General features: G+C 42.2%; 1 protein-coding gene across 1 annotated transcript; it reads left to right on the forward strand.

Moving 5' to 3' along the window:
• The first annotated feature begins 118 nt into the window (after positions 1-118).
• LOC105900664 (ly6/PLAUR domain-containing protein 1-like) lies at positions 119-27,538 on the forward strand. Its single transcript, XM_031582593.2, has 3 exons — positions 119-819; positions 7,438-7,572; positions 27,134-27,538. Exons 1-3 carry the CDS (start codon positions 771-773, stop codon positions 27,397-27,399), a joined length of 450 nt encoding a protein of 149 aa, XP_031438453.2. The 5' UTR covers positions 119-770; the 3' UTR covers positions 27,400-27,538.
• The last annotated feature ends 242 nt before the right edge of the window (positions 27,539-27,780 follow it).

Below are 27,780 nucleotides of genomic sequence, written 5' to 3' on the forward strand. Positions count from 1 at the left end.
TAAAAGTAATTAATTCACCCAGTCGAGAGTGACTTACAAACATGCTCTCTCTCTCTATCTTTCCCTCTCTCTTTCTTTCGCTCTTGACTGAACCATACATTAAATGAAGAAACCATGAATTCCTTGGAGAGTGGGAGAGAGGGGTTTTAACTGGGATGTTTTTGTCCATGTACTCTCGCATTTGAGCTTTCTGACAGTTGCCTAGACACATCGACGGCCCAGTGCGCAGCCTAGTATGCAAAAATGTCAATCCACGCCGTGCTTAATTTAAAGTCAGAGTACACGGGGGGGATACGCACAAATCGCTCTGCACGCAGTGTTGGACAAGCTAAGGGAAAGCAACTGAAAAGCATCAGTCCTCTTGCATCAGGACATATTACCTGGCTTTAACAAGTGTGCCTCACCGCTAACTTTAAGCAGTGTTTCATGTAGCTACTTTTAATTCAGATGCAGGCAATGATAGCACTCTCCCTGACGCTTAGGTGCGGTGTTTGATTTGATTATAATTACACGCAAGTCCATGTCAGGAATTATAATTACTTGTCGTTTAGATTTTTGGCCGCGCTTGCGTCACGTGGTGTGTTTTATGATATTTTTTTCCCTTTCTGCCATATCCACCGGAGTTCCCTCGCGCCTGTGGCTGCGCCACCACCAATGCATCTGCGCTCACTCGGTATGGACTCACACACGCAGCTGGCCGTGCGGAAGTTACCGGAATTCGTGCGTCTCTAAAGAAGTTCATCTGTTCGGATGTTCTTATCAGGGAGATAATGCGGCTTCTGATTTATGCAACTTTCATTGGAATTGTCCTCAAAACAGGTAATTGCAGTCTACACTGTGGTTTTCTTGCTGACTTCAGTGAATCCAATTTAAATAGTTGTCATAGTTACAGTATACCATGTTCTTGTAAAACAGCCTTTCATTATATGAAATAGTTAACGTTGTATGATGTGACCATGCATGGTGTTATGATGACTGTTGCGATATGGCATGTGGTCAGGAATTATGCCTCATGTCTCTTAGCAAATTAACCTACACGATCGTTTTCATAATTTGTGTCATAGTGGACGGAGTGGGGATTATCCGCGGCGACATATATGTCCAGTCTTAGCAGGATTTTGACACATGTACGTGCCCATCATATACTTTTTGACAATAGCCGATGCGTAGCGCTACAAATGAGCTGGAGTCGTCTGCATTTGATCTCTTAATTTATCTGTTGACACCGGCGTGCATGTCTTTATTGTAGACATATATATGTTTTGCAACGTAGGATGAGAATTAATTGTTGAACCAGCGAACGTCCATTTAACAGAGCGTATTTTTTAAAGCGCAGTTGCAGTTAGATCTCGCCTTCCCTGCGTTCCGGTGAGAACTTTATCCCATGCACTGTTGTATTATTCCACGCTCGGAGGTGGTTGTAAAATCAGAACCAGCGAGGGGTGTTGCTATTGTCATGCAAAAGCCGTTCACTCCCTCCGAGTTCAGACGAGTGGGTTGTCATTCCGATACAAAGTGCGGATTCTCCAACAGGGTCAGAAAATATGAGCTGCACCGAACGATATGAGCAGACAGGAGATCGACATTTCTAACCCGCAGCAAAAATGCCAGTTATTTTCCTTGTGATAGTTATCACAACAAACTTTAAAGGCAGCAGTGATGGCATTAATGGCAGCGGGTTCCAGAGGTGTGTTGGATCTGAACGGGTTTTAGATAGAAATGAAGAAGCTGTTTAGTATAACCATTAATGATGTTTATTCACAGAAGAATGAGTTTCATCCTGTGGAACATAACATGGGAGATCACAACAGAGAAACGAGAGGCAAAAGGGGACAAAGGAGGGGAGAAAAACAGTTATTTTTACATTTTGCTCATCATTCTTAAATAGATAACGTTTTATTTCAGTCCAAAAATATTAAATCGGACTGTATTGCCATGCAGGTCACTGTGAAACAGGGCCCACAAAAAAGGTATGGGCACCTCAGCCGTGAAACCCCTACTCAAAACAGGCAGAAAACAAAGAACACTCAAAGAACAAGACACCCCTGGCCAACTTGTTTTATCGCTCTCTGAAATTCCACCCAGATAGTGTGATATGAATTCAATGAATTTAACATTTTCAAAGTGAGCGTTTTTTATTTCATCCTCTTAGGAGCCTCAGGGCTCAGAAAGCTACAGGATGGCTCTGCATTGACCGGCATGTTAAACACTTCACATTTTAATCCATCAAGCTGTGTAATTAATTCCACCTCGAAGCCGGTGAGTGTTTGTGGTGTTCTGGCAGAGAGCAATGGTGAGCTATGTGTGTGTGTGTGTGTGTCGGTGTGTGTGTGTGTGTGTGTGTGTGTGTGTGTGTGTGAGTGTGTAAAGTGTGTACGTTATGACTGTGACAGGGAAACTGATAATGGTCGTTTGGAAATGGTTGGTTGCTTTAAAGTAATTAAGCTTTGATTTTGTTTGGGAATCCTCCTTAAATGGACGCGATTGAATTAGGCCTTAATGGCTCCGTTAGACCACCGAATAGCAGAGAGCCTGTGCTGGAACAATTACCAGTCAAATATCGGACTCAGGGACTCTACGGAAGACATGAGGCAGCTGACGCCATGGCTCATCTCCTGGTTTTCTATTTACCTTGTTATTCCTTCAGTTTTAAATGACTAGATTGCATTATCCTATTTCCTTCAGATAATTTCCATATTTCCCATAGAGCCTGCCCTAGAGCGAAGACTGTGTGTGGATTCAAAGAAGAGTTATGACAAAGGGCATGACATGAATCTATATGCCTTTGTCATATACTGTACAACGACGAGGGGGGCGACAGTGGTACAGGAGGTAAATAAGTCGTTTAGTAATCAGAAGGTTGCTAGTTCGATTTCCACTGTCGAAGCGTCCTTGAGCAAGACACTGAATCCCTAATTGCTCCTGATGTGCAGTGTGCCATCAGTGTAGATGTAAAATGTATATACAAACTTGTACGTCGCTTTGGATAAAAGCGTCTGCTAAATGACTAAATGTAAATGAGTCATATTGGCTGCGTGAGCAATACTCTCTGATAATGTCAGGGTGTAGTCTGTGTTTGACTGTATGGGCCATGCCTTGCGTTGCTTGATGTACGGCTATCATGTAGGGTAAGCCTTATAAGCTGTCCACAGCACACGCAAACAGCTTCTTTATTTTCCTGTAGATGGTATCTGATGACCTTGGACTCGATTGGCTAAATCACACTGGCTCGGTCTTAAACACTATGGATAATGTCGGGATATTTTCTTTCTGGAGACCATGGGCAATTCATTGTGTGGATGTTTATGAGAGGGCAGTATGCCTTTAAATTCAAGGATTTCCCGCAATCACAATTGCATGTTGCCATTTTCTCTTATTACCGCAAAGTGAATGCAAAAAAAAGTCATGAAATATCTGCAATATTTGTGATTGATTTTATTTAACTGAAAATTCATTCAATTTCAAACGCAATTTTTGAGAATTCCCACAGCAAATTCAGTTACTTCTGGCCGTGACAATCACAACAAACCATCACAACATCCTGGAGGGACTGCTTATAAGCCACAATATGTCCACAATACAAACAGCATCTTTTCTGTGGTGTGTGATAGACTGAGTGTCGAGGCATAGTGAGTTAGTTTACAGTTTCAGTATCAGTTTGATTCTTGGGTCTGCTGAATGTGTTCCTCAGATGCAACAGACAAACCCAATAAGTGATACAAGAAAACAAGTTTACCAAAATTCATATCACAGATATAGTCCAAAGAAGTTTCTACACAACATGACTGTTCTAGAAAACTCCAGAGTATGTGAGCACTAACAATGTTTGCTGCAGAAACAGAGAACATCTGTAATCTATGAGTACAGTTTAGTGCTAATAATAACTGATCAGAAGAAGCGATCTTAGTAAACGTATCCAAAGTCATGCAATATTCACATGTTTCATAGCGTATGTGTTTCACATGAAAAACGGTTGGTCTGCTCTGGGCATACAGCGTATTTAAACTGTAAAAATTATTATTTAAAAAAAAAAAATGATTTTGATGACCAAACCCTATTTATCTTGGTTGTTATACTACTAATATAACTATAATTTATACTAGAAGTGGTTGCTGTTTTGGCCATGAAAAGGGAGCGTTAGGTAATATTAACAGAGCACCCTGACCCCCCCAGTGGATCCATAAGCTGTGTTGATATGCAGTAACCTCGGCCATAAATAATAGGTATTTAAGTGAGGTGGCGTGATGTCAAGGACTCATGGGGTAGATTCGACTGCTGTGTCAGCGCTGGACCCCGTGTCTGTCAGACACCTGAGAGACAAGAGAGAGGAGGAGAGAGAGAGGAGGGAGAAAGAGAAAGGAGGAGAGAGATAGGAGTGAGAAAGAGATAGGAGTGAGAAAGAGAAAGGGGGAGAGAGAGAAAGGAGGAGAGAGAGAGGAGGGAGAAAGAGAAAGGAGGAGAGAGATAGGAGTGAGAAAGAGATAGGAGTGAGAAAGAGAAAGGGGGAGAGAGAGAAAGGAGGAGAGAGATAGGAGGGAGAAAGAGAAAGGAGGAGAGAGATAGGAGGGAGAAAGAGAAAGGGGGAGAGAGAGAGGAGTGAGAAAGAGAAAGGAGGAGAGAGATATGAGTGAGAAAGAGAAAGGGGAAGGGAAAGAGCTGGAGAGGAAAGGAGAGAGAGAAAGAGAAAGAAATAAACAGAAAGAGGGAGGGGAAAGAAAAGATGGAGGAGGGAGAGAGAGGAATGAAGAGAGAAATGGGGGAGAGAGTGAAGGAGAAAAGGAGAGAGAGAAGGAAATAAAGAGAATGAAGGAAGGGAAGGATGAGATAGAGGAAAAGGGATAGAAAGGAGGAGAAAAGAGGGAGAGATGCAGAGGGAAAGAGAGGGAGGGGAAGAGGGAGAGGGTTAGATTGAGGGAGGTAGAGAAATATAGAGCTAAAGGGGGACAGAGGCAGAGAGATGGAGGGGAGACGGAGAGAGGAAGAGAGAGAGATTGAGAGGGGGAGAGAAAGAGCTAAAGAGGGAGAGAGAGATTGAGAAACACAGGAGGGCTAGTGACAGAGAAAAAGAGGAAATGGGAAAGTGAGGAAGAAGGAGAGCAACCAGAGAAAGGCAACATTATTATTTTCAGGATGACAAACCCTAAGACCCCCTCTTCATCCGTGATGTCTTCCCAAGCTGACGGGAGAGGGGAGAAATGGGCAAAGAGAGTAAATGAGAAACACCAACAGAGAGAGAACGAATAAGAGAGTTAGACAGAACGAGAGAGAGAGAGGAAGAGGGAGAGAGAGAGAGAGAGAGAGAGAGAGAGAGAGGAAGAGGGAGAGAGAGAAGGGGAAACTGAACCCACTCTGAGATCTGCTCTTCATCCTCTCCCATGCCGCCACACAGAAACGTATTTAATTTACCTTGATGCATTTTGTCCGCGGCCCGCATTGTAAGATTCATAGCCAATCTCGGTGGGTCCCACAGGCTTTTATCTGTTTCATTTGGAGGGCAGTGAAAGGATGCAAGCCAAACACTAAAAGCACTGGGAGAGTGAGAGAGAGAGAGAGAGAGAGAGAGAGAGAGGGGAGAGGAAAGTGCCCGAGATGAATGAATGCATTCGTGTTTGCCGGGCAGGGGTTGTGTGGCATTTTTTTGATTAATGTGACTAACTTGGGTTTTGTTGTGTTTGTGTGTGTGTGTGTGTGTGTGTTTTGGGGGTACTTTATGAGGTTGGATTTGTTTGTTTTTGTGTTGAAAAGGGTACTATTTGAGGTGTGAGTGTGTGTGTGTGGGTGTGTGTTTTGGGGGTACTTTATGAGGTTGGATTTGTTTGTTTTTGTGTTGAAAACGGTACTATTTGAGGTGTGAGTGTGTGTGTGTGGGTGTGTGTGTGTGTGTGTGTGTGTGTATGTGTCTGAGTATGACTGCTTTTGTTGACTGCATTGTCACAACACATTCTAATGTGTTGTTTGCAAAACCATTACACTAAATGTCAAAGGCTATACTTTTGATGTGTCCCTGCTTGAGTCAGTATCAGAGGCTACTGCATCACTGAAACACACACACACGCCGATGCATTGGCTTGATGAAACACACACACGCTGATGCATTGGCGTGATGAAACACACACACACGCTGATGCATTGGCTTGATGAAATATGGTGAACACACGCAAATTAGCACAGCGCTGTAACAACGCAGTCGGTGCACTCTATTATTTAATCTCCGTTGTGCGGGTGGTGGTTTCATCTCTCACGTACATTATGTTGTTTGAGAAAATAGCCCTTTTAGACAAACACTGCTATAAGCCATGTCCTGTTGTCATGTAAATAAAATAAACTTTTTTGGCCTGTGCTTGAGATATCAAAGAGTTTTCTTCTTTTCACCTCATGTGGTATTCATGAGGCATTGATGTAACCTGTTGGATTGAATTGATTCCTGTTGCATTCATGTCCGCGTATTGAACGGAGAAAGCTCTTATGTGTGAGCTGAAAGCTCTTATGTGTGAGCTGTAGACATACGTGGGCCCTTTGGAGTAGCAATATGCAGCTTTAATCTCTGGGATCTCCAAGTTTATTAAAAATAAATCCTGTGAGGACATTAGTTTTGGCCCTTTCTTCACTCCCCACTTTGAGATTGGTCTTTTCCACCAACCGCCAGGTATAAAAACCTCTCTGGATTATTTTTGACTTTTAAAATGTCTTACTTCTTAGTTTTTGTAATGTGTGGAATTTTGGGGAAAAAAAGTTGGATGGAAAACCAAACCTCTTGGGAGGAGGAAGTGGGGGGCAAATTAGCTTTCTCCGAACTTAAGGCAAACACTCACCTCTGCCTAGCTGGTTTGTTACTGTAGCAACAGAAATGACGGCAGGTCTCTAACTGTGCCGTGGGACAGTCATGGTCTTCTTAGTGGAACACCTGACTTCCATCCAACGCCCTGAGACCACTGCATTCCGGAGAAGCTAAGGCATCACACAATTTCATTGAAGTATGACTGGTCACCTTCAAATGGTTATGTTGGAGTCTGAACAGAGCTGTTTCTGTTTCTCTGTCAGACTGACCTGCAACTGCAGCCTAGTGTTTTTATTGCTACGGATGTATTATCGGCCATGTGTACAACTGTTTCGCAATGCTTTTGACTTGTTTGTAAATTGCTTGCAACTGACTGATTGTGTGACTGGAGAAACTGAGTCATATTCCAGTGGATGATTATGATTGGCCAGTGGCCAGCCAATGGCTCTTTAGTTTATTACTTGTTAGCACCGTTTTGAGTGCCTGTCTGTGGCCATGATTGGTTGACTGTATGACACAGATGCGAGAGGTTGTGAGACCTGAATGGACCCAAACATTTCTTCATGTATCCGTGTTGTCATTGGCTTTTATAAAGCTATGCATACTAGCTCTGATTGGTGAAAGCTGCCTGCGTGTCTGTGGTTTTGATTGGTTCGCAGGGGCAGCGTCGCAGATCCAGTGCTATCAGTGCGAGGAGATGATGCACAATGACTGCTCCTCGCCCGAGTACATCGTCAACTGCACCGTCAACGTCCAGGACACGTGCCAGGGGGAGGTCCTCGTGAAGGAGGATGGTAAGAAACACCGCCCAGCTTCCTCTTTTTATCTTGTGGGATGTTCAAGGCATCTTTATGAAGCCACCTGGCCCCTAAAACATGTTCTAGGGTTGTGCCCCAAAAACAAAGTTTCGTTGCAACCATGGTGACTATGAGAGAAATAGACTGTCACATCAAACAACACAGTCAAAATGGTTCTGTCATCTTACAGCAAATAAATAATTGTACACATATTTGTTTAAAGCAATGAGATGGCACTGATGATTCATTAGAGGGTCACTAATGGTAGGGTGCTAAGTGGTAAGGGTATTAACCATTATCCATCATGACAGTGGCAGCATTGTTCAATACCTTTGGTCTGTGTTCAGCCTGTCCTTAGAGGGGGGGGGGGGGCATGTTCTATAGATGGAAAAAAAACGATGTAATGGTCAGTAGATCAAAGAAAACCATCCTGTGTCTCAAAGATGTTTCAGGATGTTCACTCCACTGTCCAAGGTTCTGTATGGATTACAATAGACCAAATATATATATATATGTGTGTGTGTGTGTGTGTAGCGAAGGGAGAGCATGGTCACCCCACCCGGACTCGAACCCGGGTCTACAGGGTACTAAACATGCACTCTGACCGCAACCCCAAAGAGCCAGGCTCAATGGCATGGCAGTCAGAGCACATACTCATCTGTAGTGACAATCACATTGTCACAGTGTGTGTGTGTGTGTGTGTGCATAAGGAATAATGTATAGTCTGCCGGTAATTCTTGAAAAATATGTCCCAACAGGACGAACAAGACATATGTTATCCTGCTTCATATATGGTTATTTGCCCAAACTATAAAAAAACATTTCTCAAAAAAGATCTATTTTTTAAGGATTTTGTTGCCGTTTTGTGGCTTCTGTTGAAAAAAAAAGATTTGTTCTTCATTCAAATAAAACTTTAAAGTTTCAGGTGTTGCATAGCAACACATTACTTTGATTTAAAGATAGTGAATCAGAAGCACAAACCCCAATGGCAATGGTCATACATATCTTTCAGCAGTCATGATCAAGAAATATTGAACCTCCAAACGTTCAATTCAATGTAACTTTCTGCCGCATTCTGAAGAGCTATAAAATAAATGAATAAATAAATAAATTATAGAGGTACAGAGGTAAATAAGATGTGTACATGTACCATAATCCAATCAAAGTACAATCATAGCTGTTCTGACAGATAGATGACTTTACATAAATAATGTCTGGGATATATGAAAGTTCTATCCTAGATTCTGTCACGTCTTTCACTAAATGCAATGCCCAAGAACTCCAGTCATGGTTTTAGTTCTTCTCTCAGTGAAGACATGTGAAGAATATCGTTGGTATGGGTGGAAAGCTAAACAGATTTCCCGTGAAAACACCACTGCTATACTATATAACAGACCTCTATGTTAGCTCTGACGTTAGTTGCGGTTGCGTGATTCTAGCAAAGAACTCGATGAAATGCCGTCTGATAGTGATGTCGGTTTATTCTATGTACCAGACCTCGAGCACACACAACACGCTACGATGGAGAGAGAGAAGGAGATATTAGGAGGTATGGTCCATAGTGTAGTTTGTCTTCTGGTTGGCCTTTGACTCCACAGGCCGCGATGTCTCCTCAATTCTCCTTGCTCCGTTCTCTCACCGGTCGTAGCGGTTGGTGTCTCTACGGCATCCTTTCTTCAACACAACACCCTCAGTATACAAATTACATTTCAGTTATAGTCAATAGAATACACAACTTAGCATAATGGGTGTGTCTGTGGTCTGGTTGTGTGCATGCTGGGCTACCTATATATGAAAAGGTGTGAATGTCAGCAGACAGGAAGGGTCTTTCTGACCATTTGTGTGTTAATGAAGGTAGCGAGAATGTGACACATTCTTGTGGGGGAGGAACTCATATGAGTTGAAAGTATATGAAAAATGCCCAAATCTAACAATCTCCCCATCTGATCATAAATCAAAATACATCATGATCACAATAAAACCTAACAAAACCATAATGGACATAATCAGACATAGTGATCAAACAATCCAACATTGTTACAAAATTTCAACAAACACCATGTGTTCCCATAGTGTAGTGGTAAAAAGGTTTAGAACAGAACACATGTTCCTATAGTGTATCAATCTTCAAGATCTGGTGTCTCTTGAAACCAATATGCCATGTCCTTTATCTTCACAGGTGAAATCGAAAATCCCATTATTTGCTTGGGTAAAATTATTTCACGGCCCTTTTTGCACAGCGACCCCCGCCTTCCGCGAGCTGTGAATGGCGACCATGCATTTCTGGTTCATCAGTTTCTGTTGGTCAAGTCTTTGAATGTTGTGTCGTCACTGCTGTCCAACGGGTGAGGTGAATCTGGACAGCGGTGGTGGCTTGGTCAATGCAGCGGGTCAATGGTTCCTGCGTTTCAGTTCCCCTCATGCTGCTCCTTAGACTGTTGTTCTGAAAAACAAACAGAGAAAGCTGCGGCAGTATCACATATTCCAAGAATGAGGCATTTCACTCATAGGACCAGAACAAACTATTTTGAAAAAAAAAAAACATAACACTGAACATTAAAACTGCCTTAATACTAGGGCTCTGGCCTATATCATCAACCCATATCTCATAATCATGTCCATAATCAAGTCCATCATCTAAATTCCCATCCAATCATCATATCATTGCTAAAAGCAATGAAATGATTAACACAAGAGCATGACTTGATTTCAGCCGTAGTCAAGTTGCTTCCCTCTTGCGCTCCACCAGAGATGGTTGTTCTGGGGCCATGCATTGTGTGCTGTGGGTGACGTCCGTTCTCCCTGTACCATGACTGCAGCAGAAGCAAGTGACAATACTGTGCGTGGTCTCTTAGACTTACACAAAGTATGTTCCCCATCACGTGGCTCTGGATTTCTCCTCACCAATGGGGCTATCTGCACGGCTCTTGTCATTTCTGTACAGTATTGACTCTCAACTGGTCTAGCATTCACCTTATGTTCATGCTCCAGGAGGTCACGCTCTCGGCCCTCCAAACCTACAATTCTCTTTACAACTTTCTCAGCTAAAGCATCGCCTATAGCTTCCACTAACTCTCGTTCTATGTGTGTTTTGACCTCTGACCCCAACGGCGCCACAGTTTCCTGTGCCTTCTCTATCATCCCATCACAGTAACCTGGCACTGCCCACTCAACATGGCACAGCCCACTCTCAACTGGGGATTTTCCATCTGGCACCGAACGTAGACCATCTTTCTCAATGGTTACACACATATCACCTTTGTCAAGGTGCTGACTCTCAGCTGCCGTAAGAGAATGTAAGGAGGGCAGATTCAGTTTCCCGGAACCGCAGACATAAGGGCCTGTCTCTGATAATCGTTTAATTTAATAAACCTACAGAACATACTTTCATTGTCATATCTGGAGTGAGGGTTGTGCTTCCTCTTACCAAGGAGACGACATTTGTCAGCCCAGTGTCCTTGTTTTCCACATTTATGACATGCATTCCTAGATGTCTCTATTTTCCTAGTTCTGATGCTTCTAGGATCACCTTGATTTCCCACTTTCACATTTCTAAGCATGAACTCTGGATCTGTGTGTAGGCCATGTGTGCTGACATTTCTGACCCTTTGTTCTGTATTGCGTTCTATCCTCCTTGCTACATTAATTAGCATCTCAAAGGTGAACGTTGTGTCTTCCCAACCGGGTGTAGTCAACTTAACAATACTTCTGAGCTCAGGGACAGTATTATGCAAGAAATTTGCCTTCAAGGCACCGTTGTTATTGGTCATAACATTCTCCTCTGTCATCCCGCTCATGCCTGAATGTCTTAAGAACGCTTCAGCAAATCTTTGGGCAAATTCATCCACCGCTTCATTAGCCTTCTGTCTACAACCAGATATTTTTCCCCAATCTGTACTTGCATTGGTAGCCTCCTGAATCCACTCACGGACTGCCTTCCAGCCATGATCTAGGTTCTGTTGATCCTCTCCTAACCCAATATCAACATCCCGTTTCACCTTGTCAGCCTCTGTGTTGTTTAGCACAGTGCACAACAGTGAAACGCCATCATATGGGTGCAACTGATAAATCTTTCGCAAACGAGTAATCTTAGACCAGATATTCATCCCTGCTTTACGCGGATGCTGCAGGTCCTTTGACCACTGGTCAATATCTTGCGGCTTTGCAGATTTATAAGAATGCACTACATTTCTACCAGTATACCTAGATGTCAAAGCTCTCAATCTGACCAGGCCATCATTAACACCTGAGTCTACATTCATGTTCTTTGACCCACAATTAGCAATTAGCATCGGCATTGTTTGAAAAGCCTCTCGTCTCTCCCCCTCCCTGGGTTCTTTCAGGCTTGCTATTTCTGCCTCGTTCTTGGCCTGTCCTGCTTTTAATGTTTTCACATCATCTGCAATTGCTCGAACTGTGCTGTTCTCAACATTCAGGCGCCATTCTAGCTCAGTCTTTTCATGTCTTACTTTAACCAATTCACCTTCAAGTGACGATACCTTATCTCTCTCAATCTTCAGAATTCTGTCTGATTCCATTTTTTCTTGTGCCCTCTGACGGCGCATTATCTGATCTAAGGTAACGAGAGAAAGTTTGATTTTATCTTTTTCGTGCAAAAGCTTTTCAAAACTGCGCCTGATGTCATCAAGTGGCCAAAAGTCATTGTCGGGCGGAATGTTGGACTGCAGCTCAATTTTCCTCTCGGTCTCATTCAACTTGAGATGACTATTCAAAAAACCTCTGATTGTCTTAATCATGGTATTCTCGTCAAACTCACGCACTGCCAAATCACCCATCTCAATAGTAGGGATGTTTTTGGTCTGGCTCAAACTTCTCCTGAACATCTTTAATTGTTTACAGATAGACAAAAATAAACGTATAACTTATAATGTTACAAAACATACATTATCTTCCACAAAGTTAAAACTTAAATCGTATGTACACGACTTCCCACTTAGGCCTCGCCTACTACGTTATCTCGAGGTCGAATACTCCCGATGAGCTTCACTGTGCCAACGAACGGTCGCTTGCGATATCAGTTTTAAATCTTAAATTAAAACGTCTGGTTTTTGATCAATAATCTCTAAGCTAAACAAGATGCCCACATCAACGCAAAATTAGCTCATCGGCTATTTAAAATCATGCGATTCGATTTCACAGGACAACCAAGCATCAGCTAAATTATTACCAAGCCTTCAAGCACCAAAACAAACAGCCTACGTACGGCAACTTATTATTTCATAATCAATTTCTGCTTTTCAACCAGCCAATTGAAAATGCCACGCTTCTGTGGAGCGGTCATAAGAATACCTAAACCAGTATGGTAGCTTGCTTATTGCATTTCCAATTCTGCTTTTTCAGCCAGCTAATTGAAAATACCACGCTTTGTGAAGCGGCCACAATTACCCCTACGGTTAAAATAGTAGCTATTTCCAAATAAATCTAGACTAGGATGACCTAGAATAGGAACGGCACCAACACACAACTGTGGATTTCCTCTCAAACGTACACATCTCTACTGGGCCTGTTATTCATTACATGAATGCAAGTGTACATAAAACATACAGCGAATTCTCCCTCAAATCACTGCAGGTACGGAAACTTAGGAGTCCTTGCAACCTAACTCAGACTAAACTTTAACGATAATTTCTGTTCTTTTTTTCAGCGTTAAATACAAGATATTCACTCACCGTTTGGATTGAGGCAGCAGGCTTCAGATGCGCGTCTCTCCTGGTCGTTAATTCTTGTATTTTTTGTGAAACTGGGTGGATCAACACCAACTGAAGAATATCGTTGGTATGGGTGGAAAGCTAAACAGATTTCCCGTGAAAACACCACTGCTATACTATATAACAGACCTCTATGTTAGCTCTGACGTTAGTTGCGGTTGCGTGATTCTAGCAAAGAACTCGATGAAATGCCGTCTGATAGTGATGTCGGTTTATTCTATGTACCAGACCTCGAGCACACACAACACGCTACGATGGAGAGAGAGAAGGAGATATTAGGAGGTATGGTCCATAGTGTAGTTTGTCTTCTGGTTGGCCTTTGACTCCACAGGCCGCGATGTCTCCTCAATTCTCCTTGCTCCGTTCTCTCACCGGTCGTAGCGGTTGGTGTCTCTACGGCATCCTTTCTTCAACACAACACCCTCAGTATACAAATTACATTTCAGTTATAGTCAATAGAATACACAACTTAGCATAATGGGTGTGTCTGTGGTCTGGTTGTGTGCATGCTGGGCTACCTATATATGAAAAGGTGTGAATGTCAGCAGACAGGAAGGGTCTTTCTGACCATTTGTGTGTTAATGAAGGTAGCGAGAATGTGACACATTCTTGTGGGGGAGGAACTCATATGAGTTGAAAGTATATGAAAAATGCCCAAATCTAACACATGTATGCCATTGCATTTCAAGGTTGAGTCTTTTCTGCATTCCACTGTCTTTGCGTTGTTTTTTTCTCCCCCACTCTCTCTTTGGAACTCTTTGACTCCTCAGGCACTCATCAGATCATACATATTTCACAAGCAAGTAGAAAGAAGAATCCTCACCTTGAAATGCCTGACTTGTACCATGTAGAGAGCCCAGAAGATGTGAATCTGTTAATTACCTTGTACCCACTTGAAGTGGACATGAAAAGGTTATGTAACTCTATTGAAGGACCCTCAAAGAAATCCTTACAGTTCAACTACCCACGCTGTTTGAGCCCCATTCGCTGAAAAGCAAATTGAAGCATATTAAAATGCCCTCACAAACAAATTAGTGCCCAAGGCTAGGTCCATTGCTTCTGGGTAGCCGTCCGTGTGTGGCTCAGTGGAGGGTTGAGGGGTGGACTAACATTCATAACTGAAATGCCATCGGTTGCATCATGTGGTAGCAGACAGATTGCTCACTACTTTAAAACACGAAACGTGGCACACTTGAGCAAGGTCCCATTTTGTACAACGCCATCCATCAGAAGGAAAGTTTTGAAAGCAAATAGTTCTGCTGTTCTTTGATAAGGAAGGTTGCACACGCATACATACGTACACATACTTCTTTTCTTTAACTTCATTCAATGCGTTTTTTTAAGATGCTTACACACAAACTTTTTACATGTCATACATTTTCTTTTATAAAATACTTTTCATAAAATACTTTTTGCAAGACATTACACACATTGATCACATTCTAAGACACCTTCAAAATGCAAGACATACTATACAGTATACCAGTTCAGAAGGAGGCCATCGGTTGTGATGTTGATGAGTTGCTGTGAAAACACCCAAAATGGAGGCTGGGTATGGTCTCACAGTCTCTTTTTATGTAAAAATGGTCAATGTTACATAGCCTACTATAAAATATTGTGTATGATGTGTTTCCGTATTGAACACTTTGAAATGCTGTTTTGGTGACGCAGTGTTCTGTAAAACATCTTTGTTACTGGTACAGCCCTCTGCGATCTAAATGCCCCAGCATTTGCTGTAGTTTGTTTGGAATAAACTTTTTTTCACGCAAACTATTTTGTATTTTGTACATTCTACAGTAGCACTGAACATGAACAAGGGCTCTGTGTCTGTGCAACGCTTTGGTTCACAGTCTTTTGAAAACAGTCCTCCATTTGTGTATTTTGTGTATTCAGTCTATAGCCACTGGTTTTGTTAGATCGGTCTATAAAGTGCACTGTAACAATGTAATTGCAAAAGGCTTTAGCCTAACAAAGGCAGGAGTGTTTTAGATTTATCATTCTAGTGTGTAGATCCTGATTGAAGAAGTCTAACCGTATGAATAGTTGATTTTACCATTTGACACAAAAGTTACATTTTGAAAAGGGATTATTGAGTTTTGAATGTAGTGTTTCATTTTGCAGGAGACTTGTGATGTTTTGCATTTTGTGTGTGCATCTGTAAAAACTGTAAAAGGGTACCAGACACTGTAAATAATTGACCAGTAGTCTGACAGCACACCACCTTGTTCCAGATCTCTAAGTCCTAGTTGTCATTTGCTCTGCTTGGGCGCAGACCTACCAAATCAAGGCCTGTGTTTGAAGTTGAAATCAAAGTCGTTATAGCAACCGTAACCCTCGCTGTCCGTACCTCGCACACAGGTGGAGATGCTCAGCTGGAGATGCTCTCCCCTTGGTTTCCATCTCTGCGTGGAAGCGCACGCTTGCACATCCATCAGAGCTACAGTGGGCCACTGCCTGTTGTTAGATGGCGGACACAGACAGGTGTAAAACCAGCGCAGCTCAGAAGTGAAGTGGCTAGCAAACCGAGGAAGTCACTTCCAGGGCTGTGATTAACTGTCAGACGAGCTGTCTTTTCTAAGTGTCCACGTCTCTGGTTGTTAGAGCTGTGAAATATAGACAAGGTAAACTCTCCTCTTGCTTCTCAGGGACTCCCAGTACTCGGGAATCTGACATATTTGTTTATTAGTCCGCAGATGATAAGGGATGGAGTCAAGTAATAAAACTTAATTTCATCCTCTGAGTGCAAATCCCCATACTGACAAGGAGAGCAATTCTCATTATCTATTATGCGACATAATAATACAAGCAACGACAGGGAATCGTGTCATGTGAATACAATACAAATTAAAGTTCATCTCTGCTGTTTTATGATGGTGGGTCATAAGTCATTTTCATAATATGTAATTATATAGATTTACGTCAATAGCCAAGTTAAATTAAAGTCAAGTTTAAACAACAAGCCAGTGCCTCAAAAAGACTACACAATTTCACCATTTCTGATTTATTTATTTATTGATTTATTTAAAACATTTCTCAGCACCGCTCAGTTGAGCTTGTCGAGCATTGTTTACTGCTGCTAGTATCAAAAAAATGCCTCACAAGAAGTGTAAGCGCAACTCCCCAGGAGCAAGCCTTTGGCAACGGTGGCAAGGAGAAGCTCCTTGCTGAGCACGGGACTTTGAGCAGAACCCAGCTCGGCGAGGGGAGCCCCTCTGCCCCAGGCAGTTCTCACATGCAGCAGATTGCTTGTGTGTGTGTGTTTTTTTTGTAAACAAGCGTCTGAAGAAAACATATGCAAGGAGACTGCAAGTCATCGATTTGACTGGGTCCCACAAGAGCTTGCGAGTTTAAAAATGTTTTTTTTTTTTTTTTTTTCAACACCCGAGCCAGAACAGAGCTCTCCTCTTTCCCGTCTGCTCTCCGCACATAAATTCATAATCAGGTGTCTCTAAAGGGTTGCCATTAATATTTCCCATTTTGGGAGTCTCAACTTTCTAGTGATCAGATAGAGAAGTCTGAGTTTCTTACGAGTCTTGAGAACATCAGCTCTTCTATTCGGATATAAATATCCATTGCAGTCATGCATTACAAATGGTGGTCCCTTTGAGTAGGAATAACAATGCACTGTCTTGTAAGTATTTATGTTTATTCTTTGCACCGGCAAAAGAAGAAAATATTTTCCCTTTCGGGAAATCAATATATATATATATATATATATATATATATATATTTTTTTTAATTATAAATAAATGAATGAAAAAAGAAGCATCAAACAGAGCTCAGCATTTCACAGCGTGTGGTATTACAGTTGGATAGGTCTGATTGAGACGCCACGCCTGTGCCCTGTGTGGCTAATGTTGATGTTAGTTTGTCATGCGCTGATGATCAGCTTGATCATTCGGGGAAGCTTAAACAGGAGAGACACTCTGGATGCTGCTGTCGATTCGACTTTTTCCCGCAGAGACGGGGGAGAACTTTAGAGAAGTTTCAGTCGAGTCTCAGATACGGTTCCAGTTGATGTGGTTGCTTGGTGTGCCTTGTCCTCCAGGGACCCACCGGTGCCACTCCAGCGCTACTTCCCTCGTCCAGAGGCGGGGTGATTAAGAGATGTTTTAATGCTTTGATGCCCTGGTAGCATCTGATGGCCCTCCAGAGGGTTCGGTTCCAATCATTTGCATGTAGTTATTTAGTGGTGGCTACGATTCAATAGTGCCTCCATGCGTGACAGTGTAAAAATCAAAAGGAAGGGGAACACTAACGATTCTTAACACAGTGCCAAAAGGAATGTTTTTAATAGGAGAAGGTGGAAATTGCTGTGGGGTTATATTTAAGGTCAAGGATCTCTTTTTACAGCATCAATACCTGTGAATTGCTGTTGGTAGGTCCAGGCGGACGTTCACTTTTTCCACAATCAGACGCAGCACAAAAACATCCAGAGCCCACTGTGATCCTCAGCGCCTCGTCTCGGCCCTGAGCACCCGGACCTGTGCTGCCTTGGCTGGGTGGGATGATTGACAGGCAGAACAGTGCAAGACGTGGTCAGAATAACAGAGGCTCCTTTATCACCTAATATGCAATAATACAATTGTTATAAAATCATAATAATGGGAAAAAAGGGGAAAGATCGCATGTAAAGCAACAGACAGTGCAGCAAAACAGCGATTGCAGGGATTGGTGCAGTTTAATCTCAGTTGCAGTTAAAGTTGCAGCCCTTGATTATAATCCATTTCCCTTCTCGTCAAGTTCGGTGAAATTGTCCTCACTTCTCCCAGCTGTCAGTCCAGTGTGTGTGTACTCAAAACATATCTGAGGTTCCTGCACAGTTCTGACTCTGTAAACAACAAACAAACGAAGGGGTTCAGACTGAGCCACACACTACTCCAGTCAGCTCCGGGGATGTTTGTCAATAATTGTTTATGTTGACATATATCGGCTGACATGAGCATTTACAACTGGACTTAAGACGCTTACGGGCATTGATTTGCTGGGGCTGATGAAGTCAGTCACCCGATGACAAAGAAGGTGTTAGTGATACCATAAAACTCCCATTTTATCACAAAGAAGACCTCTTTGATGTCATAGCACCATTATCCTGTAATAAAACACTTTGGCTTTCAATTACAGATACTCTAATTGGAGCAAGTGTAATTCCCTTCATCACTGCCTCTTGGACAATAGCACTGTTCTTCCTAATTCCCAGAGACTTGGCATGGAATTGCACTTCTTAATATAAGCCCAGTGGTTCTGCTTTGATGTTGGCTAAATCGGCCGTCCTGCAGTGGGACCAGATCAGATGAGAGGCTTCGTCTCTGCTTGAGACTGTATGAAGGAGGAAATATACCTTATCTCATTCATTCAGAAGAGTAATTTCGTTCTTTAAGCACATTCATCATAGAAATTGATTGGCTTTAGTACAGGGATAGTCACACAAGCCAGACTGTTGACTGTTGGCATACAAATCTGGCAGACATTGTGGCTTGGCTAAGGACTGCTTACTTTTAATGGAAAGGGCTTGTTGCCCACTATAAGAAAAGGACAAGGCACAAATTATTTTTTTTTCCACATTTCTTGAAAAAATAAACTTTGATACAATACATTACAATTTGCCCATTGCTGCTGTGATAATACTGTATGTGAAGTATAACTTACTTGCTAAACAAAACTTAATTGGAATCTGTTAACATTCCTGTGATGGAAGCCCTGGATATCCAGTCAGAATGGAACTGATGGACTTCCACAGTGTTGTCTGTTGGTAGACTCTGGGTGGTAAGCAGACGACCGGTAGTTAAGACCAGTCACCTGACCGGAACGGTAAACACTATACGTTTGCTTGGCTAATACCAGGACCTTTATTTTTTCAGAGACCAGTTACTACCGATCGTCTACTTACCACCCATCGTCTCCCGACATCGTCCACTTTTAGAGTGACAGGCTCTAAATCATGCCACTTTGTGAGGGGGCCATCTTAAACTGAGGCGGCCATAGTGATGTGGACTCAGTGAAAAACACTCTGACAAACAACAAGCTTGTGTTACATTTTTAGACCTTCTGCTTGCCTGTCTGGTACCCACACTAATTACCACTGTTTGCCACAAACGTCATGAATCAAATCATTAATTTCCGGATTAATGTAATGCTGTCAGAATGGATTGTTCTGCTAATGTGTTTATGTGACAAATTACTATATTTGCAGCATGTTTTATTTATATCCTAAGTAAACTTGTTTACTCTGGGACAACACATGGATGAAGAATGTTAATTATCTTCAGATGTTTTAATTTGCAAACATGGGGCGGGGGGTATCTGACTTTTACAGATAATGTAAAAATCTAATTTATGAATTAAGTAAAAAAAAAGTCTTATTACATTAGGAAGAGCAAACATTAAATGTTCTCACTGAAGCTTTTCTGACCCCAAGGAGATGTTTTCTCTTACCTTGTTTTTATACTTCTTAAATGTGAGTTTGTTTTTCACCCTCGGGATGCCACAGACCTATGTTAAGCACCCACGTTCATTAAATACCCTGTTTAATCCTGTAATGTCATTCATCTAGTTAGCCTAAGTGCATTAGCTTTGTCAAACAATTACCAGACAACAACATATTCTCCAAAAAGTTGAAGATGCAGCCTTTCAACCTGTCTGCTAATATACTGTGCACAGGACTCAGAATGTCCACCGTTCATACATACTTTGAAAGAGTTGTTTAACGTGATCTTCAGCACACTCAAAAAAACTGCCATGTTCGCTTGAAAACATTCCTACGGCACACAACAAATAAAGACCCTCAGTCTTGTCAGTCAGTGTTCTCCATAACTGTCGCCGTGTTAGAAGCCGGCACGTAACAGAGAAGTGTTTTGATTACCTAACTAGCAGCCATCAGATTGTATTGTGAGTTCTGTCAGTGCTAATTGCTGTAATCAGGAGCAATAATGGCCTCTTTGGCATATCTGTCTCTCCCCTGAAAGCTCAGGCACTGAAGGAGGCTTTGTCTCTCTTTTAGCGGAGGAGACGTCACCCCTGCCTGGCAGCGCACAAGGCACCTCATCATTTTGGCCTTTTAAAAAATATGTTTTTACATACATCAAGCTTGATCCATCCATTGTTAATTGGGTAATTGGGTGAATTTGTCTTAGACTGGAGTAGTGGAGAGGAGGTTGGAAAGTGCTTGTGTGCTGTCATCTCAAAGCCACTGTGAGGAATCTCAATGGAAGATTGATCATTTAAGATGCAGTTTTGTCAATAGTGTTCTCGCTCTCTGTTATCCTTTTCTTTTTCATCTTACCACTAATGGGGATATGTCAGTATGGTGAAAAATCGTACTGTCTGTGCAGCAGAGAAAGGTACTTGGTTGTTTGTACAACCATTATTTTACGCCGTTTGTACTTTTGACCTTCGTTGCCTGTATACTTACAAATGTTCCTATATTGTGGTTTGTTTAAAAGATTCCATTGCAGTGGTATAGATTGAAGGTATTTTGGTCACCTTGGCTTGGAGTCCAGAGAACCGAGTACATATCTGTAGACCGTTTGTTAGTTGCCGTACGCCAGCATTATTTAATTACATTTCAAAGATAACACGGTGAGTTTAGTGTTGTCTTTTTTTCTCTCATACTGTCTATAAGCTAAGGGAAATGGAACAACAGACAAGCAAAGGTCATTTCTGCATATGAGCACAAAACAACACGCCTGTTTCTGTAAACACGTTCATCAGGATGGCAAAGTTCTTCACACACACCAGTAACACAATTTCACTTTCCCCTGAATTTACCAGGAGACGAAAATTGAGCTCATCTTCAAGATCTGTCAGAATTAATTGGGTCTAAAAACAGCACCACTTGTAAGTTGCCTTAGCAACATAGCACAGCCAGACAAAGTTTGTGCAATAAGGAATGTGGTTTGCCACAAGCCTTCAAATGGCTACTGTGCATCACTCTCAAAATGCCACATTAACCAGTGCAGGTGTGAATGTGAGAAGAGCCGCTTGTAGTTATCTTTGTTGCTTTTAGAGTGCCATGGAAAAGCATGAAGAGAAAAAGACGTGAAGAGGGGGAAACGATAGCGCAACTGTTAGGTGAAAACTCACTCAAGTTACCTCAGGACTCCAGAGTTGCATATAAGTATATTTATTTCATCAACAACAAGCTCGTCGGGCTCACTCATGTCTTGGCAGACAAGAGAAAAAAGAGAGAGAGTCCCCGGCTCACTCCCAGACTGCAGCAGACAAGAGAGAAGCAAAATTAAACACATCACACAAGGTTTATATAGAAAGAAGTTACATTCTGTGAGACCAAAACACTTTATCAGCAGGGATCCACGTGGTGGGTCTCTGACGTCCGAGGTCATCTTACTATGCTTTTTGCTACGTAATGCATCAGCAAGGCAGAAAAGAAGGATTTACTAGTTCTCCCCTGTTTCCTGACATGTAACATGTTTATGTATAGCACACAACAAGCTTTGGAGTTTTTCTATCAGCCAACCATCCATATGGTCCATGGCTTCCATATGGTGGAACGTGACCAGTGTGAAATAAGACACCCATATCAAATCCAATGTCCAATTGTGTCTCTTAAACGTCTATTGTACCAAAATGGCACCCGTGTATGCAGTTTTTCTTTTTCTGTCAACGCAAACACTCATGTCTAATTATTAGACAAGATAATTAGCCTCTACGAAAAAACTTTTCAAAATCACTGCTATTCTAAAAAGGGTTCCCATCACATGATTGATTGTAATTACTATTCCAGACATCTATGATTAAAAGAAAGATGACAGAATGTATCACTGACTAATTAAAAGCTTTCAGTAACGATTACAAAACTTGGACTGTGTATTAAAACCGCTTGGGTACAGTCATGATGTCATGATGAAATTAAGCTTTCATATTTCATGGCTTTTTTGAATTAATTACTGCTTGTACTTACACTTACATACTGTCTCTTACACTACAAATACATATTTATCAGAATTATTGCACTACCTGCTACTCCCATTTGTCTGTAGGGTAGTATAGGTTTAATAGGTTATTATAGTTTATTATATGTTATTATATGTGTATTATATGTATATACGTATGTTAGTATTATATGTATAGGTTGTTATATGTTTTAGCATATTGTATTGTATATTTATCTTGTTATAGGTTATTATATGTTATTACATGTAAATTATGTTCAGAGTACTTGTACAGAGTGTATGTTATGTTATGTTATGTTATATTATGTTTGTTATGTTATGCTATGGTAGGTTGTTGTGCAGTGCCTTGTCCTAAGAATTTCAGTGCCCAGTCTGACGCTGTGTCATTCTGTGCATCTGACAATAAAAGACTTGTAACTTGTAACTTTTTCATGCTTTCATAGCAATTTTATCAGACTGTAGTGTTGCACATTGGTTATCGGCATGGAAACGGATGGATTTTGCCCTGGTTTAACCTCAGATTTGCTTTTGTATATTTGTTTATAACAGTGGTAAACAACTTGTCAGGAGAAGATGTACCACTACTTGATCCCATAACTATTATGCTGTCACTGAACAATATTTGCGTCACATATGGAATAAATGTGTTTTAATATAAACCCTTTCATTTATATAATGCTTGCCACACACTGTGTTAGCAAAAGCCAAGCGAGGGCATAATGACCATGACATCAGAAACATTTCCAAGAAACATCCTCAGGAGCAGGTAAAAATATCGCTCACTGACAGTGTCAAATAAAACTAAAGAGAGTACTCTGGCGCCCACTGAGGTTAGTCTGTGTTGGAAACACCCCTCTGCTGGGGTTGATGAGTCAAACGCCAAATGGAAGAAGGGCCAGGGAGACGAGGTCACAGACTTGCCTGCGCAGGATACCTAAGCTCAGGAAGTGACTAATTGGCAGTGGGAAAAGCATAGCATTCATACCAGGCAGGTAGTAAAGTCGGTAGTAAAGTAAAGTCATGTGAAGTCAGCATAATAAGTCAGTATGATTCAACAAGTCGTGATATAAACAGAGAGGAATGACATCTGCACAGATAGTACTTTGGTGATGCGGGGAACTCGAATCTCAAGCATAGAAACAATGTCAGGTTGTTTACTTTCTGGCTGTCCCCCGCAGGGAACCATATGAGCTGAGAAGAGCATTACTTCATGACTAGAGAAGAGCATTACTTCATGGCTAGATAGTGAATCAGCTCTATCACAGCAGAGTGTGTTAAGTCCTAATTCAGCTCTTTCACAGCAGAGTGTGTTAAGTCCTAATTCGTTTCATTTTTCCTCCCCAGTTCCTTTGAAACTTTAGATGGGTTGTTGAAGGGTCTATTTTCATGCATGGCTAAACAAGACTACTACTGGTGCACACTAACTGTGGCCTTGGCCTATTGACCTCATAGGGATGGAGAGAGTGGGCGTACAAGTGTGCTTTTACACACATTCAAAACTGACAAGCAAATGGCCACGATCTGAGATGTCAGAGTGAGCAATCCACTCTGGCTTTTTCTTCCAACCCTAAGGTTTTGGCCTCATACAGGAAGCAATATAGGAGCACATTTCCTCTTATTTGTGTTCGTAGCCAGGAATTTTTGTTTGTATCTTATTTTTTGAGTAGCCACTGGTTTCTCTTTTTTTTGCTCTTATTTACAAGTTGGTCAAGAGCCCGGTTAAGAAAAAAAACATCTTGTTTTTCCAGTCTACAAATTGTTCCTCCAACACAATCTATTCACATAGACGTATAAACACACACGCACACACACACACACACACACACACACACACACACACACACACACACACACACACACACACACACACACACACGATCAAACACATACACATCTTTCTTGAAAAGATCAATGTGGGACACAAACTGCACTTTAAATATTGCTTGGCAAACTAGTGCAGGCCAATATGATATGATCCAAACAGCCCATGGAGAAGCTGCAGCGATCTGTACTTTTGGTATGGTTTGTGGTTTTCTGGCTTCGCAGAAATCTCTGCATCAGCGGAAAGCAAGGCCGATGGTGGCAAAACCTGTAAATAATGGCCTAGTGTTTTAGTTTGACCTCCCTTGAGTGTGTTCATGTATAAGGCTGATCTGTCATCATCACGCGCACCACGGCACACTTAACTCTCCATCAATGTTTGGAAAAACTTGGAAAACAACAGGCAATTGCATCTCTACAGAGGAATTTGCCGTTTTTTTCAGCATTTAAAGTATTGTTTTTCTTTAGCACCATTTTCAATCAGAAAGAGAAAGAGAGAGAGAGAGAGAGAGAGAGAGAGCAGTTCCATTAGTACATTGTACATGAAGTTACTAAGTTAGAAAATTAATTAATTATTAAGAAGTTATAAAAAAAGAACTAGTGAGGTAACAAACAATGGTGGGAAATACAGTAGAAATATACAGTATATTTTTCAAATTATATACTTTAACCATGTATTTCATGTATGAAACAACAGTTATATATATATACTTACATATATATTACCAAATATACAGTTTCCATGTATATACACTGGAAACTTTCCACTTTGAGACAGGTCGTTTGAGTTTGAGTTTTGAGGTCCACACGGACAGCTGGGTTAATGAGATCAAAGTGAACCTCTGTCAGAACTGCAAAGGGTCACGATGTTAATGTCTTTAATATCAAATGAAGCCTCGGGTGGAGAGAGGTTCATTCATCGTAGATCTACAATTGGCCATCGCTAGCGTCCCCTCATCTCCTTACTTTTCAGGGCTCAAATAAGTTTCTTCTCCGTTTGTGTGTCTGGGCCTCTTTGGCGGGCGTCACTTTGGTCTGACAAGAGCTGGGGACAGTGCAGCAACACTTTCTTTTCATTGCACTTGGCAAAGCAAACCAAACATGTGATAGTAGCAATGAAAACTCTGTTAGCACAATTTAAAACCACATAATGCCAGTAAGACATTAATTAGAAAAGCAAGCATTTTAGACGTAGGCTAGCCTGCGCTGGTACGAAGGTGATATCATCTGAGTGGGGGTCATCAAAGGATAGCCTACATACACATCTAGTCTTAACAATTAGACACACCACCTTCATTTCCGTGTATCAATTTGATTTTCATCTATAAACTGTTGCACTTTGAGAAGCTGTTCATTATATTTTCAGTTGTCAAAAGTGTTGGGGACAGAATAGGTGATTGCAAAAAGTGACAGGGACATGTCCCCAGCGTCAACCACGTCCACGCCTATCACCACGTCAATACTTTGAGAAGTGCTATTTTTTCAAAATGATTCTGAAGTTATACCGTTCAGATCTAGAATAGGATTGATAGCTGTTCAAGAAGGTCCTATGAGTTCATTATGACATCATAAAATGGAACCTTCAAGTAATGACATTCTACTCCGCAAAGGGTTAAGGATCTGAAACCATATCTCTGGAGTCAAGCAGCAGCATTTGATACTACAAAGAAAAAAAAAGATGCGTACACGTTGAAACTTATTTTGGGTAAATGCTGACGTTTGAATTCCAGGAGATTGAAGTGTGTGGAAAACTAGGGCACTGAGAACTGCTCTCATCACCAGAAGAATAAGGACTTGATTACTGAGCTCAGAGTTGAGATAATTATTAAATTGTTCAATAAACTCAGTATTTAAAATATTTAAGAGATAAATACAACTGAGACCAAAGGAGGGTGATGTGACAAAATACTCTCCTATTGGCATGAATAGGAATAATATTGTCTTTTAATTGTGCCTTTATATTACATCATTAAGTGCAGCTTTATAGTTGCGTTGTTTGAACATCAAAGTGGATGTGATCAATCACTCGAAGAACACAAGTCATGCGTGGGGGAATGATAGCTACAGCACTCTTCTGTAGACGAACGATCGACGCCCGAGGCATCCAAAACACGGTAGAAAAGGGGAAGGAGAGACTGAAACATTTTTACATGACAAATTTAAACTTCAGCGTCAACTGACACTGAAGGAAGCGAGAGCGACAGCGGACATAAACTGTTACAGTTCATCAGTGACAGCTGCCATCTTGCTTTACTTGTGCCCTGTGAGAGGACTTGGGCTCAGGAGGAGACAGATGTGAAGCCGTTTCAGCGTTAGCTCTCCTCTGAGCTCTCATTCACATTACATTTAAGCTTTATCCAGCAGATTCAATTCAATTCAATTCAATTCAATTCAATTCAATTCAATTCAATTCAATTCAATTCAATTCAATTCAATTCAATTCAATTCAATTCAATTCAATTCAATGTTATGAATGCCAAACAAACTCTACAGAGCCCAAGGCCGGACCCCACATGCATATGTATGACTCGTGGCTCAGCGTAGGTATTGATCTTACAAGTGTGTGTGCCTCCCACAGTGACCTTGGGCTTCAAATCACAGAAAACTAGCGATGACTTAACCAGGAATATATTTGCTTATGTTAACATGCCATGTGTGTGTAGGTCGTCTTGAGTGAGCTGATGTGCCTCCTGCTGTATTCATCTATTCTTATTTTCTCCCACTCTCCCTCCCTCCCTCCCTCTCTCCCTCCCTCTCTCCCTCTCTCCCTCCCTCCATTCTTCCCTCTCTCCCTCCCTCTCTCCATCTCTCCCTTCCTCTCTCCCCCTCTCCCCTCGTCTCTCCCTCCTTCCCTGCCTCCCTCTCTCCCTCCCTCTCTCCCTCTCTCCCTCCCTCCCTCCCTCCCTCTCTCTCTCCCTCTCTCCCTCCCTCTCCCTCTCTCCCTCTCACCCCTCCTCTCTCCCTCTTTCCCTTCCTCCCTACCTCCCTCTCTCCCTCCCTCTCTCCCTCTCACCCCTCCTCTCTCCCTCCATCTCTCCCTCCCTTCCTCTCTCCCTCCTTCCCTCCCTCTCTTCCTCTCTCCCTCTCACCTTGCAGGCATCCACTACCGTAAGTCCTGCGCCTCCTCGGGAGCCTGTCTCATCGCCTCCTCCGGGTACCAGCAGTTCTGCACGGGCGAGCTCAACTCTGTGTGCATCACCTGCTGTGACAGCCCCCTGTGCAACGGGCCCAAGCTGAAGAAGCGCCAGGTCCCCTCCGCGGCCCCCTCCCCCCCACCGCCCATCCCTTCCTCCCTCCTCTCCTCCTCTTCCTCCTCTTCCTCCTTGTCCAATCTCCTCCCCTTTCCTGCACATAGAAACTGATTCCCTCGGCTAGCCGTCTCCCTTTACCTTCTGCTTCTCACTCTCCAGTGCTGTTATGTGTTTTCTCCCCCCAAACACCCCCTCTCCTCTCCTTTTCTCCTGTCCTTTAATCTATCCATCGTGTCCTTCCTCTTTCTCCCCTCTCCTCTCCTTTTCTCCTGTCCTTTAATCTCTCCATCATGTCCTTCCTCTTTCTCCCCTCTCATAAACCCAGTTGGGTTGTGACTGTAGCTCCATCTGACTGTGTATTCTACCGTGTTTAGGAACAACTAAATACCCCCCCCCCCCCCCCCCCCCCCCCCCCCCCCCACCCCAAAACCACCCCCACCCTCATTGAGTCCCCTTTCCTCATCATGCCCTGGAACTGGATACATGAACAGA

This window comes from Clupea harengus, chromosome 16 (genome assembly GCF_900700415.2).
Source record: "Clupea harengus chromosome 16, Ch_v2.0.2, whole genome shotgun sequence".
Classification (NCBI taxonomy): Eukaryota; Metazoa; Chordata; class Actinopteri; order Clupeiformes; family Clupeidae; genus Clupea; species Clupea harengus.

Bases quoted from the DNA above. Each gene is read 5' to 3' on its own strand.
- LOC105900664 (XM_031582593.2), top strand. From the start codon at position 771: ATGCGGCTTCTGATTTATGCAACTTTCATTGGAATTGTCCTCAAAACA. The intron at 820-7,437 runs GTAATTGCAGTC...ATTGGTTCGCAG, and splicing joins TGGAATTGTCCTCAAAACAG to GGGCAGCGTCGCAGATCCAG. The intron at 7,573-27,133 runs GTAAGAAACACC...CTCACCTTGCAG, and splicing joins GGTCCTCGTGAAGGAGGATG to GCATCCACTACCGTAAGTCC.